Genomic DNA, 16,649 nt, shown 5'->3' with positions numbered 1-16,649 from the left:
CTAATTTTGTTTTATTCGAGGCTCGCTGAACGAGTGCACTTTAGGTCTTGTGATGAGAAAAAAAAAGCCTCTCATCCTGGCCCCATCTCCCAGCTTTCCCCCCCCTTTACCGGCTGTAAATATCACCCACTGAACCAAATGTACACACATACATATCCAGTGGAGCCGCTTGTCCAGTAAATCCATGAAAATTAGGTGGATTCCATTGTCCTGAGGATAGGGAAATTGTATTAATTACCTTATTTTTCTGCAATGTGGGCCATCTGTGTGGAAATACCCACCGTTTTTCCTGAATATGGGAAATCACCATCAGAAATTACTGTAGTTTTTAAGTTGTGTCTTTGTGGTGTAGCTATCTGCTCCCTCCCTGGCTGCCATTGTCCCTCCCCCCTTTGTTTACATTGATCCCATGTGATCTGGATGGTTGCATTAGCTTATTTACAACAATCATAATCCGACTGTAAACATGCAAGGCTTTAATGGACTCAGTGAGGAAGCTGTACTCAGCCCGGCGGACAGCATCTCATGACCACACAATGGGTCCATACGCACAAACTAAACATTAAGCTATTCACAATAGGCCATGTGCCCTTATGAATGCCTATAGCGCCTTTTGTCAGGATAAAGGCACCACAAATGAGCTATTGTCTGACTTAACTATTCTAAATCAGGCAAGGCCTCAGGGGCATGTTTTCCACACAGCGCCCAAGAATGTCTCCTTTTTTTGTGTGTGTGTTTTTTTTTTTTTTTTTTTTTTGACGTCCTTGGTGACTGAGGCTGAGGCATGGGGCCCTGCGTGACCGTGACACCATCTGTGGTGTGTCCATTGGCACGAAAACCGGAGTACACACTCAAACCCAAGCGGTTGAGAGTTTGGATGAACTTGTACGGTGTATTTATAAGAGCAGTTTGACATGCAGGTGCTGGATACCTGAGGGTGGTGAAAGCAGTATTTAGATTTTATAGTTGATTTGGCGTTTGTTTTTGAATACATGTAGCGTTACGGAGTTGACAGGCAGTGGTTTGGGCGGATGGTGGGAGTTCAAAGTGCACGAACATCACACCACAGACCGGAGTTTGCGTCTCATCTGTGGTTAGGTTTATGCAACAGCAGCACTTGGGTTCAGATTAAGAAAAGATTGTGGTTTTGGTTAAATTCACATAAACACATTACATCTGACGTTACTGTGAACCTTGTCTGTGTTAAACCAGACCACAATCATTCTCAGACCTTGACCTAGAGTTGTGAGTGCCTAAACATACCCATAAAAAAGCTTAATAATGCTGTAGTCACTTCAATTGTAATGCAAGAGCAGAAAACAAATACATCGTCTCTGAACATTTACTGATACGTTCAGCTTCAGTATATTTGTGACCAAGTTGGAATCACACTTCCTACAAAACTTTGCTGTTGCACGTTAGTTCTAGGAGACAGGTTCGCACTGGTGGTTACACTGACAAGAAACCAAAAGAGCAAAGGAAGGGCACTTGTATATGTAGAGACCAGGTTGATTATGGAATGAGGCGCAGGTGGGAGAGAGACCAGGTGACTGCAGGGCTGATTGGAGAAGTGGGAACAGGTGAGGGGATGAATCATTGGAGGGAAAAACAGCACAAAGCACAAAAGAGACAACAAGGAAAGTAATTTCAAAATAAAACAGGAAATAACTCAAAGTCCAGGTCCAGATTTTATTGAACACTGAGGACAGCAAATATGTTAAAGAGGAGCAACTCATGTATCTGTTTATCACACACCTAAACAACCATGGGCTATATCAGTCCATTGTTTAATGTTGTTTAAATAAAAAATGTTACACAGTCCAAATCTGCAAAGGAACTGGAAACTACACAACTAAATTTAGTGGAGTTTAAATTTAAACTGAGTGAAGTGAATGCAGCATAAAATGGAAAATGTAACTAGTTAAGTAAATGTATTTCATTACATTTCACCGCTGATACCTGACAGAATGCTTACTTCACTTTGAGCATGTCTGTCTTTCTCTCATGGACATTTCACACACAAACACAGTCATGCTCATGCTGGCACATGTGCAGACATCTGTCTCTCTGTTCGTGGCTCTGCCATCCGCCTGGTGAAGAATTGAAAAGTTCCCATTGTTTCAGTAAAGTTCACAGCAGGACTCCGACTGAACAAATGAGACCTTATGAATCTTATGAGACCACGTGTCTGATGTCTGTTATCCTGAGGCTATGAGACACATTGTGAGAAAGAAGACAGCCGCAAATAAGACCCTGTGTCAAAACAATGCAGACATTCTCATTTGGTCAGCTGGATGGCGGCTCTTTTTTTTTTTTCTTGAGGAGAAGAAGGAGGAGGAAATGGTTCCTTGTTCGTATTTTTGGAAATGTAACAATTCTTGGGAATTAGTTCTTCTCTCTCTTGTGCTTTTCTCTGTGTCTTCTTTCTCATGGCTCACCTTTATCCTCCTCTTGCTCCCCTGTATGCGTGTCACATCTTTTGGTGTTTTCAGTAACCTTTATCTCAACAGATGGTACATGCATCATGCAACACAGAATTTAAGGTGATTATTCTCTGTCTTTTTGTAGAACCATCTTGCATGGAGAGGCTCCTCTCCAGGGACTGGAAGGAGCGTGTTGACCGCCTGAACGCCAACGAACTGCTGGGGGAGGTCAAAGGTAAGAGTCGAAGAGAAAACACGCACATCAAGGCCAGCAAACCATCAAACAGTGAGAAAGAAAGGAAGAAAAACACTTTCTGAAACTTTCAGATCCTCAGTGTCTGAGGATCCTCTCCTTATTCTCTCTGGTTGACCAAAAAATGAACATCATCATTATAAAACAAGCTCATGGTATGTGCACAAAAAAGGACACCGTTTTGCAAAGCTAAATTCAAGGGTAAGAAACGGTCAAATATGCTGTAATTCTCTCCTCCATGTGTATACTTTGAGCATGTTTCTGCATATGAAAGCAAAAGAGTAAACGGTTGCGAGGCCTACCTGTCACCAGAGAAAGAGCAGTGAAGGCCGCTTTAAACAGTCCAGGTTGTAATTGTAACTTTGATTAAAGGGTGTGTGTGAAGAGAGAGGCTGCACATGCTCCAATATTTTTGTCTGCATCAGCAAATAGTGTTTATGAAGCTATAAATCGCACAGAGGCAAATGTATTCAAAAGTGAAAATAGCAGCATTGTGGGGGGATCTAATGTTAAAATCTCAGTCGGTGGCTGCAGCAGGAAGGAGGGACATATCATCCTTTGAAAGTAAAGAAGGCGTTTGTAATGATATGATCAACAACTGGCATATTTTCTGTCTTATTCTCTTTGTGACTGATTGATTTCTCTTTCCTAGGAATGTTATGAATTGGAATAAAATATCCTGCTTAGAAGTCGTTCAGGGTTCAGTTTAGCTTTGGCCTAACAGTGATTATTTACATAAGAAACCCAGAACATATACAGTGTGAAATTAACTGCACCACCCCCATCATCATCATTATCACCATATATTCCAGATGAGAAATATGATTTTTTAAATTTTATGTAAGAAAAAGCAGACCATCATGTTTATTTTAAGCACTTTAAAAATGTAATTAGATTTTTTAGAGATCGGTAACTGTGGTTTACTGTTGTCAGTGCTTAAAAAAAAACTTTTTATAGTGTCTGAATGCTCTAAATTGTATTATATTAAAGTAAAGTAACGTTATCTTCTAAATAGAATTAGAATTCAGTTAAACTGATCTGCCCCTTTTAGAAATCAAGGTATTTTTTGTTGTGAAAATTTTTTAAATAAAAATGACATTCAAAAACAATAAGCCTCAGGCAGTGATGCTCACTGGCTTGTAAGTGAGAGGAAAGAGAAAACTGTCTGACATCCCTCTCATCCCCTGAAGTGTGTTATAACTCTGACATGAACAGAAGACAAGAGCTACTTCACTTCTGAATTCTTACGCTATCTTTCATGATCTGGATCCACTGACACCTGCTGAATGAAAGATAAATAACAGATGGTGATAAAATACTTCTAACTTAAGAAAACTGACACATTTCCACAGAGAAATGTTTTCTGTCCCCTGAGCTACAGCGAATTCTGTTTGTTCTGTTTGTGTGTCGTAACATTCGTCACTAACGGCTCTGCAGTCGAGCTCCTCTCAGTGAGAGAAATCGTCTCCTGTTGAAATGGCAGGCATTTCCTCTGTGGAAAGTGGGAAAAAGGGACTACAGAGAACCTTCTACAGCAGAACAGCACTGACATTGACTTTCACTCCAGGACAGAGATCCAACTCTCTCCCTCCTCTCTCTCTCTCTCTCTGTTCATACTGACACCCTCCATCTGCATACATGCACATATACATATGCCTTTTTTCAAAGCATCGTCAAGGCATCTGTTACATTAGATTAATTAGTTTGCCAGATCAGTGCAGAAATTAAAAAGCATTTTTAGACTACTACAGACTTGATCTATTAAGTTGATTGAGTTATATTACTTACTTTCATTTAAAAGTCAGTCATATAATTTCCACTTCAGATTAACTAACTTCAGATATCTGATCTAAACCCAGGTCAAGTTCTAGCTCACTCTCCTTACAGGTTTCTTTTTATATTACATTTCTTTTATGTGTTTTAAATTACAATATAAAAATAATAAAAGAAAAACTTTTTTATTAGATCATGCTGTTAATTGAAAATGAGAAACAGATAGAATAAGCTTAGGTTGATCCAGCTGACCTTTCTTGAAAGCTCCACTAAATATCTAATTTAGGTTTTATCAGCACCAGTTTTCTATTTTCCAAGCCACAGTTTTTAAGGCTAAACTTCTCTCTCTCTGAGCTCTTCTCATTTTTACCCAGAGTTCAGGTTATTTTCTAAACCTCTCCGAACATTTATTTGCCTCTCAAATCTGCACATATATACAGTTTTTTTTAAAGTAGTCGCAAACTTTGGCTCTGACTTTTCTCTCAAGTCAGATGATGAAGGCAGCAACAATAAATGAGGGGAAATACAGTCAGACATCAGCTGCATGTCTGGAGGCAAACTTGCATTCTAGAGGTTTTACATCTAAATAACACGAGCGAATATGTTTTGAGGGAAACATAATGCAGACTGGATTATGCAACAAGTCTTCAAACCTAAACAACCATATATGTCATTTATCCCTACACTTAGATATGACCTCAAGCTAACCACAGACAAGAGTCTGGACGTGACGCCTGGACATCTGAACACCACCCTGAGACTCTGGTGTGGTAGATAAATGCAGCTCTTCATTATGTTGCCTCTGAGCATAATCCAGCCAGCAATTACGTTCGTCACCACAGCATAATTGGGGAAATTAATTTAGTGATATATAAACGTCTTTTCTAGGAGACAGGGTTGGTGGAAGAGACACATCCTGGATTTAAGTGCTTCCTGAAAAGAAGGCAAGAACATCCTGATGAAATGGCAATTAATTCTGATCAGATTTAATCGACAATAAAAATACGCCTCCTATAAATTTATTATGTTGCGTGACAGAAACTCCTTTATGACATCTTTAAATACATTTTCACAGTGGTTCAGTCCAGGCAACCAGACCCAAGACAACAGCGTGCCTGTCCTATACATAAAGCTGGAATGTGCAGTATATCAATTTCTTGTGTGTTAGTTGACACTAATACACATGCATAAATATAACATGTACCAATACATGCACGCACATAAAGGATCACACACATGAGCACACACACACACACACAGAGATGTCTCTGTTCGTCCAGCTGCGTCCCGACCAAAGAAACGCTCTGATTGAATTCAAGCGTCAAAGTCTTTTATTTTCTCGATGGCTGAAGTGAAGCCCGGTCTGGCTGACCTAAATACACAACTGTTGCTCTGTGTCTCCTCACACAACAACCTGAACCTATTTGTTCAGTCGCAGTTATTTTTAGGGTGAGGAAAACCAATGTCCTCCTTTTTTTTTGCACTGAACCATTCATTAGCGATGACAAATGCATTTCAACATGTGTGTAATGTACAGTATATATATATAGGTTTGTAAAATACAATGCTTCAAGTATGTCCTGCCTCATACACATTTGGGTGTGTGCCCAAGAATGACTCCACTGCTCTGCTGCAGCCTCCTGTGCAGCTCCAAAAGGGCAGTTGTGGGAAATAGGTGACATTTGAACACTTTTCTTCAGTTTTGTGATTATTTTTTCACTCTAGTTTTGTAATTTTGCTGTTAGCTACTCGTGTATGGCAGAAGTCGACTGAGTGTTTTTTGTTTCTTGCAACATTTTTGCATAAAATGAACTTTATATGATGGTTTGTTTGTTTGAGTTTAAAGGATTTTTGAAAGATCTATAAATCAGCTTTTGTTGTGCAAGTATTGTAGGAGAATGCATGTTAGATTTCTATAATTTTATGAGTAAAAGTTGGTGGTTCTCTTTTACCATCAGCACATCTGGCGGCAATAATCATTCTGACATTCACAAGACACTTAAATCAGGCATCTTACAGTGAGCTGTCTGTGTACAGTAAACCTGAATGTCTACAGATCAAACATGATACTGGGTACTATCTTTGTACAATGCCACCCAGAGGAGATCATGACACTTGTTTGGACAAAATGTTGTGTGACTGTGTTTGTCTTGGGGCCTGTGGGCTGATGGGAAGGCGAGCAGCTGTGTTTGTTGTGGTGTGACAGTGAGGAGAGGGTTAAGTCATCCACAGGAATGGTGGGAGTTTGGCGCACAGTCGGCATCATGAAACATGATGGTTTGGCAGAAGCTCAGGGCAGCCGAAGCCATCAACTTGTTAGTCTGAGGTGTGATAATATGTGTTTGTGTGTGTTTTTGTGTGTGGTTTTTGTGCTCAGTGTGTGTGTGTGTGTGTTGTGTCATGTGTGTGTCACTAGGTGTATTTGTAAAGGGAAGTGGCTGAGACAAACTTTTGTCAGTGTGTGACACATTAAACAATAATGAACATATAACTAAAACTAAAAGCACACATTCATTTTTTACCTTTATTTAAAAGCTAATATCTAAATAAATTTAATAAATGCTGATGATTGACATATTCACATACACATGAAGTATGCAAGCAAACTGACACACGCTAGAAAATCTGATATAAATAAATAACTAAATGAAACATAACATTCCTTCTCTGGCTTTTTGATTAAAAGGAAACCTTGAAAATTCAGCAAAAGTAAAATGACAAAGAAAATAAAAGCAAAATCCAAGCAAAAAAGAAATCAAATGTAACAAAATGCAAATAGGATTTCATTTTAAAAAATACATTGCCTACAATTCCATGCATGTATGATTGGAATTAAGGTGTAGCACCACACTGATTTTCACTTTCCTAGTACATTTTCTTCTGTGGAAATGCTACTTTATTACTTGGGATATTAATATGTCTTAAAGTTCTTAAGCAGTACCAGAAAAGCAGGATTTGAATCCCATAAATTAAAAGATTTTTCCATAAATCAAAACATTGTGTGACCAGGCAGCAACAACCAACAAACAGAAGTTTAGACACCATGCTCCAGTCCTGGTTCAGAGACAGATCATCCCGATCATCTAAACAGACTGAGAAAACACTTAATGGCTTTCTGCTTTGGCTGGTGCCCTCAGCAGGTGTCGGGAATAATCCTGATGGATGGAAAACGGAAAACGTCTGAGATGATTATTGGTGCCAGAAGCGCTGAAAGAACGCAAGTTGTCGCGTTTGGAATGCACAACCCGTAATCCACAAAGATGAATCATGGCGCTGTAATCGCAGTTGTTGCGATTACACAATAGGCTTTACTTCACTGCAAGGAATGTAGGGAAATAGGAAGAAGTCTCCATGTGTGTGTGTTTGTGTGTGTGAGACATGACAGGATTGTAAAGTATCCATCAGTGTTGCAAGAGTAAATTGGCCAAAGAGTCTTAGGGAGGGGTGAAAAAGAGTAAGGGAGGAGAAGAGTGGAGTGGTGATAAGATGAGACGGGAAGGAGGAGGGGAGGAGGTGATGAAGAGCGAAAAATAAGGGAGGAAATGTGGACGAGGTGATTGAGAGAGCTGATGAGAAAAGACAGGAGGGAGAAGCGAAAGAGGAGAAGTGATGAGGGGAGAGAAGAAGGGAAGATAGATGAGCGAGTAAAGAGAAGAGGAGATGAAAGTAGGGTGGAGGTGATGAGGGTGAAGAGTGGAAGGAAGGGAGGAGAGGTAAGAGGAGAGGGGGAGAGAGACAAAAAATGGGGAGAAGAAGAAAAGAAAGCAATGAAAGCACAGAAAAAAGGGGAAGAGATGGAAGGAAATATAAGTAGAGAAGAGAGGAAAATGAAAAGAGAGGAAACATGAAGCAAAGGATGAGAGGAAAGTAGCTGAGGAAAGCAATAAGGAGAGAGGGATCGGAGGAATTAAGGGCAGAGAAGACGAGAGGAGAGGAATAAGAGCAGAGTCAAGGAAGATAAAGAGAAAACAGTGGAAAAAAGAGGATAAAAAAAGAGGAGAGACCACGGGGAGAATCTGGACTTGGAAGCAGAGTAACTGATGGGGAGGTCGTTTGGGGAAAAAACGAAAAAAAAAGAGAGAATGAAAGCATGAAAAAGGAGACAAGAAGAGGAGAATGTTGCCTTTGATACAGGGGTGCTGAGGGGTAATTTCTGTGTGTGTGTGTGTGTGTTGGGGGGGCAGTCTAGGGTACAATAGGGGCCTGACAGGACTACAATGGAGACTCTGTTAGTATGCAGGTAGTGTTGGGGCCACCCTGCAGTCTCCCTACATGGCCCCAGGGCAAGACCTTACACACACACACAAGAGCAAGAACTTCTAAACACGATAAACTTTAGTGTGGAAGTGTGTGAGCTCATGTTCCACACAAACACACACACACACACACACAAACCAAAATCAAGATGAACTTCCACATGTGTTTGTGAACATTTACTCTTTCACAGAGTAAATGTGCATCCTCATTGTCCACCTTGTGTGTTTTGACGTCATATTGAGGGTGATTAGTTCTCCCAGCTGAGCTCTGCTGACACTCTGCGAGCCTTTGGCGACACTGTCTCTGACTCAAATGTTCTTGTTTTACTTATTTCAGCTGGGAGTCGGTCTCGGTTGAGGCTTTGATATACAGGTTGTGGTGCATTTGAGTTCCAAAGGAAGTGATGCATAGGTTCTCCCAGCTTGCTGGTTCACAATCCACAAACAGTGTGTGTGTATGTGTGTGTGTGTGAACCTCCACGTGTTACGCCATCCCAGTGAAGCGCCGTGCTGTTAACACCATGTGGAAACCCTCCTAAGGCCATTTGAGTTAGAGGTGACAAGAGCTGAAGTGTGGGGGGAATTTGGCGTTCCAAAATTGTGAGAAAACAGTGGGAGAGCCTTTTAAAAAGCACAAAGAGTAAAGAGCACAGAGGTAACAGGGAACATTGATCTGGCAAGAACTGCAGTTACGAAATCTGCAACACTACAGAATACGCAGCACGGTGATCAAAGACTCATAACATACCAGAGACCTTGATGAAATAATGTGAGGTAATGGTGGTGAAAAAGTAAAAGTGGTTGTATATTTCAAAGAAGATGTACAGAGAACAAAAATGAACAGTCGTCTTGAGTTGGCTTTGAAGTAAAAGGAAAATGTTGGCATTACTGTCACCGCCTGCTGTGATACCTTCGATGTAATCTAATTATTGGACGGTATCTGAAAGGAGTGTTACTGGTGTTGGCCCTTCTTCCCGACGAAAACCTCCCAAGAATGTCTAAATCATAAGCCTGACAAAAGCCTGTGACAGCTACTTATTAAGTCAAACTGATTTTATTGTTCTTGGGAGCAGACACTAAGTGATAAACCCTGATGGCATGTAAAGACAAGACAGAAGATAATAAGTAGTAAGATGTAACTACAAGCCAGGTGATTTATGGGAGTTTGGGAATGAGAGTTTTTAGTTTGTGTTGGCCAAACCAACACAAACTGCAGCAGTGGTTGAAGGTGCTTATCTACGGGGATTTTGTATGAATGAAAAAGTTCCAAGGTAATTGAAGCCAAAGAAGAAAACTTGTTGAGTCATTGTCCTCTGAGTTACACCTTCAACCTCATTGTGGACCTACATTAAACTTCTTCAAGTCGATTCGTACTTGAAAAGGGTTTGAGTGTAAAGTGGATCAGTTTTTGTTCACACATTAACAGAATAAATGTGTGACTTTGTCCTGATTTCCTGCTGCTACTGAATAGAAACCGAAAACCCCAATGCCTTGCTGTGGCCATGAATAGTGAATTGAACCTTTTATTTCTGGCTGGAGACCATCTTTGTCATTCATTATTATATTTCCATCAAAGATCCACATCCTGTGCCATCAAATCGTAACACTTCCTGACCTCCTGTCCAGGTACGCCGGAGTCTCTGGAGGAGAAGGAGCGCCAACTTTCCACCATGATCGGTCAGCTGATCAATCTGAGAGAGCAGCTCCTCGCCGCCCATGACGAGCAGAAAAAGATGGCCGCCTCGCAGCTGGAGAAGCAGAGACAACAGATGGAGCTGGCCAGGCAGCAGCAGGAGCAGGTAGGGAGGGCTGTGTGTGCTTGTGAATGTGTTGAAGGGGGAGTTATTGTATTATCTGAAGTAGATGTAAAAAGAGAAAGAAAGAAAGGAGATCATAGGCAGTGCATGTACAGGACACAAGCCTGATAGCAGCTGTGTGTGGATTGAATGAAAGGATTTTTTTGTGCACTTCTATGTAGTAGCTGAAGAGATGAAGGTGCCTTAGCAGTTCATAATTAATTTCCTTTATTCCTTTCAGGTTTGATAACATTTTATTTGGAGATTTGCGGATACATTGACAGAACTAAAAGTGAGCGCAGTAAACCATGTTCAAACACACAGTCAGACACATTTATTTGAACAAAAATAAAGACAAAGACAAAGGTAGATGTTCAGATTATCACCCCCTCTGGTTTCATCTCCACATAAAGTGGTCAGGTTAGTTGTTCCCAACCTAAAAAGCAGTGTCCTCTTGTGAACTGCTGTCTCTTAGATGTGAGAAATTCCTTTGAAGATTGATGCTCTCGTCTCTTCTGTTTAAACCAGATCACTCATGTCACTCGCCTTGTTAAACTCTGCTCTAGTTGTGTTGCTGTGTTCCTGGTGAAGTTTGTTTATAACGTCATCCTAACTGAGGCCAAAACTTCCACAGTACAACCCCAAGTTAGCAAGTAAAAACAACATTTTCCTTGAAATATGTGTATGTGTGTGCAGCTTCAAAAGTTGTAGCAGAAGTTGCTGTGCTGATGCATGTCTTCAGGTGTCAGACAGAGATAAGAAAAAACAGCATGTGACAGAGAAAGAGAGAGAGGGGGCTTAAGGAGAGAGGTGTTTAGGTGAGCTGCTCTTTGTTTTTGCTCTTTGCCGACACGTTACTGTAGGTCGGCATACGACAGGCTCTGTTTGGACAAGTCCACACCTCCCATCACAACACATTCCACCTTTCACAGCTTCACAAAGGAACCGGGAAGATGGAGAGAGTGAAAAGAAAGACAGATTCCAATATCAGCCAGTCATTTGGCTGTTGAGACTTGATAGGATAATGCCCTACAGACAAACCCTGAGAAATCTGCCTTTAATGAAATATGACATGTGTGCAAATGGGGCGCCGCCTCCCATTCAGCAGCCTGTAATTACATTTCAGAATAAATATACTAAACGACTCCTCAAGAAAAAAAAAGAGGCAGCTGCTTTACTTTTCTGACTCAGAGTGGGCAGGATCAAATACTTGACGTGCTGCCCCTTTAAGGATTTTAGCTTCATACGACTGGCCCGTCCCAGCTGCCCGTCACCGGATGACACTCAGCCCTTTAACATCTGACTTAAGATGTTTTTGTATAAGACAATCTCACATCAAAACAACAGAGGAAGAGATAACTATGTTGATGAGTGTTGATGGGTGTGTGCAGGAGGGGGGTTCCAGAGGCATGCTGGATGCTGTTGTTCGGCCTGGTAAACATGTCAATCTCACGGATTCGTTGTCAGTTAAGAGATTTGTTCAGGAACTTTCTGCAGAGCTGATTGCATGAATTTGCTGTACCACCCGTCACACCTGGCTGAAGCCGTTTGAGATAATAATCTGAGGTCAAACACATACGAAACTCACTGCCACTGTTTCTCCTGTCTGATTTACTGAATTGCACTCAAGGAATTCTTGACTTTTCCCGCTGCCTTAAGAGGTCAGATATATCCTGATTATGATTAGGATCTAGGACATAGCATGACCACTGACTTCGTTCTCCACATGTCTGTGTTTTTTTTTCTTCTTGGTGGTCTTGAGCATTTTCCCCTTCGCTGATGAAGTGTTTCACGTTCTGCTCTAGTCTTTCTTGCTCTCTCGTTCAGTGCCAAAATTCACTGCTTCTGTTTTTACCAGTGTTCACCAAGGATTACCCAGTTTCTTTTGAAAAGAAGCAGATTAGTTGGAATCCAGAAGAACGCACAGACTGGTCAGCAAAGTGTCTGAACTCCAAAATCTACATTTTAATTTGATTTTAATGCTGCAAAACATCATTGCTCTAGTAGACAAAGATTTTAATGGGTCATGCAGATTTTCTCTTATTGATATAAAAGCAGAATTCTATATTTTTTAATAGAATTCTAGAAAACATAATATATCGTCTCTGTTAACTCTCATTTTCTCTCCATCTCATTGTGTGTGCAGATCGCCAGACAACAGCAGCAGCTCCTGCAGCAGCAGCAAAAGATAAACATTCTCCAACAACAGATCCAGGTTAGTAGGACTTTCTCGCCCTCATTTCATCCCCATCGTTCCCGATTTTGTCCTTCATCTGGATGATCTAAGTGTCCATTTTCCTCCTGTTCCATTATCGTTGGGTCGTGTGTGATTGGAAAACAACAATAACATGAGAGGTCATGACCTTTCCTTTTATATTTTGTCCACCACTATTGAAAGGTACGACAGTTACACTGCAGCAGTCTTGCATTTGTACGAAGGCATGCAGATACACACACACAATAACACACAACGGTGACCCAGTAATTGCCCTGGTTATGGCTGAATCATTTACTGTTGCATTGATCACTCAGCGATCGATATTACAGCCTCCTCTGGGCTTCCTCCTGCTCTTTCTCATTCGCCAGTTGTCTATTTATCAACGTGTTTCCTCTCTTCACCCCAGCATGCACTCCTCTCTCTGTCTGTTTCAATCAGATGCTTTATTTTGTCTTTACATCCACTTTTTCCTCTCAGCTCTGCTGTGTCTTTTTTTTTTACTCTGTTACGATGAAGTGAAAAAACAATATGTGCTTAACAAGAAAAAAGAGAACCTAAACAATATATATTTTCCCAAATGGACACACATAGATTAAAAAAAGATCCTTTGCTGTTTTATTTATCAGTTCTCTTAACGATTCTCTTTTTTAAATTTCCTTTTTTCCTCCCTTCCCTCATTCCTGCATCTGTTTCACTCGAGCCACCTGATGCACTGAGATTCACGATCCGTGCGCTCGACTGTATATACATAAATACTCAACAAGAAATTACCACCAGCTGTGAGCCAAATGCTGGTAAATTTGCGCACTGTGGCTGATTGCCATGTGGGAAGTAAGCCAGGTTGTATTTCGTTGGCTTAATTTTTTAAGTGGTTGAATTGCTGCTGAATTAAATCAACTTGTGAGATGATCTGAATCCACTTGCCACTGTGTCCGGTTCGGCTCTCATCCCATACCCTGGTCATCCCCCAGTGATCTGGATCTCCCCTCGCTCTGGAGGTGCCATGTAGTTAAACGAGAGCTTGTTTTTCCCCTCCCTCTTCTTCTTCTTATTTTTTTCTTTTTTCTTTTTTTATTATGAGGCCCCACCCTTGGATCTTAATAAAGCTCGGGTTGGACTTCATTAGGCCTCTGAGCCCCAGGGGAGAGTAAGACCATAAAAACCAGCTCTTACTCAGATCCTCTTCCACGCTGTGAAGCATGGATACTGTGTCATGTTTGGTTTTGAGGATGAAGAGATATGCAGAAAATAGCTCTTCAGAACAGCGTGTTATCGTGTAAAGCTTCAGAAGCATCTGCTGTAAATTCAGGTGAAACCTCTTCCTCTGCATCTCTTGTTTCGCGTTTATTCACTTCATTTCATTTAAAATCACCAGAACTACTTAAATCTGCTGTTTAGTTAAGGTACTGAAATTAATGTACAGAAGAGACCAAAACAAATGATTAGTTTTAATTGAAAAGTTGTTAAATATTACACACATCACAGCTGGGAGTGTGCAAACTCCTTGTTATTTAAGGTATTTTTTAAAACAATAGCATTTCTTGCCAACCCAGCTTTAGTAAGCAGCATATGGTCTATCTACTGTACAGAGGTTTAGAATTATTATGGCTAAGCTCCAGGGCTTAGTCACTGGGGTACGGGCTGTTTACGCTGTGTCGGATGTGTGTTGGCCTTAAACACACAGGCAGCGCTGCACCGGTCTGTTTCCACTTATCAAATCCAGACCTGAGCTCCTCTCAGGCCAATACTCTGAGGAGCTGACCAAATGCTACTGTTTCAGCTGAAAAGAATAGGCCTCAGTGTGGTAAAACCACTTTTAGAAGTGCCGGTTGTTGTTCACATCTTAATTTGAAACACTAAATGTTGTCCAGATGGAAAAAATAAGAGACCAAGAAGAAGTTTTTGTTAGAAAAGTGGAATAGTTGCTACTCCCTGATGTGCAGGGTTCAGCGTATCTGTTGCATCATCATAGCAAATAGAGTTAACCAACCTCCAGTGATTTAATCGCATTAATTTCATGACTTATTATCATAAATTTTGAGAAACTTTAGAGCAACTTAACCTTATCTGTATCTGATTTATGAACGGAGACGATGAGAACCCGCTGGGACGCTGCTTTTAGCCCATTTTTCCACTTCTGCCTCGCGTCATTTCGTCTTTCCTCTCTGTCCGTGGATGGTGTCAGTGTGTTTGTCAGCGAGTGCAGTGCTGTGTTGTCGGGGGGGGGGGGGGGGGGGGGGGAGCGGAGTTCAAAGTGACCCAGGTTTCCTGTCATGTGGTTTTAAATGGTGTGGAGAGCCAGCGGGGGATGTCCACGGGTTAAAGAAACGCTTCCGAAGGCCCCATTCTGATAGATATGGTTACACACACACAAAAACGTGAAGAAACAACAGATGTTCATACATAAAATGTGTATACATGCATTCAAACTCACACATAAACAATATTGTCTTGCATTTGATATTAATTAAAAAGTACAGACAGTTTACATTAATGCATAAACATACACGTGGACAGTTCATATATATTCTCCTACAGAAAAACACACACACACACACACACACACAGTGGTGGTGGGCCCTTTGTGTGCAGTAGGCAGAGCGGCCCAGCCCAGCCCAGCCTGGTGGCTGACAGGCATGTGTCTTTGTTAAGTCAGTTCCTATAATGGCTCTCATATGTGGCCCATTTCCTTCAGGCCCACAAAGGCACAGGCCCTAACCGCACCGCCCGAGCCCTAGCTAACGGGCTAATTAATGACTGCAAAGCCGCACTCCTCCTCCTCCTCCTCCCTCTCTCTGTTCTTCATTTATAACTCCTCTGTCTCCTCCTTCGCCTGCCCTCCTCTTTTCTCTTTGAGTTCTTGTGCCCCGAGTGTTGTTTTCTTATTGTTTTTACTTTTTCTGTTTTTAATCCTGTATTATTTTCCTCTGTGGATGATGCAGTCAGCAGCGTGTTCCATAGTTACAGTGCTGCCGCCTGTTGAAACACCACTAGCTGACTGTTTTTTGATGTGACTAATTAAGGTAAATATAGGTTTTGACCAACATTCTGGCAGTGTGTCACAATTAAATGAGTTTCAAATGTAGAAAACTCTGACGTTTACTTATGAGTCAGAACCCCAGAGGTCATGCAGATGAACTACTGGAGCGTCCTCTCTTCTGTAAATCCTGTCTTTCATCAGTTTGTTTTATAATGAGGTGAGGTGAGGTTCTGAACAGTTGGGGTTGCTAAACCTGTGTTAAGACAAACAGGCACCAACCCAAAACACACACCTACACACACTCTTAATGCACATGCATAAGAACTAATGGAGCACACAAATGGCCCGTTAGACAGACAGGCAGCTCCTACGTCAGCAAATACAGCTTCAGACACAATGACTCGGAAAGCCATGTAAGGCCCATAACGTCGATTGGACTCACCAACTATGGAGAATGGCTAACTCTTGACTCTACAATGGCCCTCACTCCAGTGTATTAACCTGTGAGTTAGCCTATAGAAAAATACTTTAAGCATAGCATGCTTGAATTAAAATCACCTCGTGTCTTCACTGTGGGTGTAGCAAGATGGTGGAAAAACAAACTGAGCAATGTCATTATTTGAAGCTATGTTGTGTTCTTAAAGCTGCATTAATTAATTCTGGCCACTAGGGGGCAGACAGCCTCTCAAACAAGCTGATATATCTTTAACTTATCCAGTTGCTATGGCAAACATGTTATTCTCATGTTTTAGCGGATGTTTCGTCCACTAAATCCTGAGGAAAATAGCTAGCTATACTCGTTTAACGTGGCTGTTTCAAGCTGCGTGTTCGCCTTGTTTGAGCTCGTTCGCTGCAAACTGCTGCTCACAGTTTTTATGAGACGAGTTAGACTCAACAACACAGCTTATATCAAGGCTGGAGAACCAAACCGTGTGAGATTTTGTCAGCAT

At 41.3% G+C, this 16,649-nt stretch overlaps 1 protein-coding gene across 4 annotated transcripts in view; it reads left to right on the top strand.

The window, feature by feature from the left end:
• The window catches only part of LOC108894912 (transcription factor SOX-6), a 99,593-nt gene that overhangs the window by 52,559 nt on the left and 30,385 nt on the right, over positions 1–16,649 (top strand). For all 4 annotated transcript variants that reach the window (XM_018693540.2, XM_018693541.2, XM_018693537.2 and 1 more), the window contains 3 exons: positions 2,569–2,658; positions 10,332–10,504; positions 12,648–12,716. In XM_018693540.2, the coding sequence (XP_018549056.1) occupies positions 2,569–2,658; positions 10,332–10,504; positions 12,648–12,716 (332 nt within the window). The remainder of the gene's footprint in view (positions 1–2,568; positions 2,659–10,331; positions 10,505–12,647; positions 12,717–16,649) is intronic.

Source organism: Lates calcarifer, linkage group LG10 (assembly GCF_001640805.2).
Source record: "Lates calcarifer isolate ASB-BC8 linkage group LG10, TLL_Latcal_v3, whole genome shotgun sequence".
In the NCBI taxonomy this organism is placed as follows: Eukaryota; Metazoa; Chordata; class Actinopteri; family Centropomidae; genus Lates; species Lates calcarifer.
This window is presented reverse-complemented; position numbering and strand designations above follow the sequence as displayed.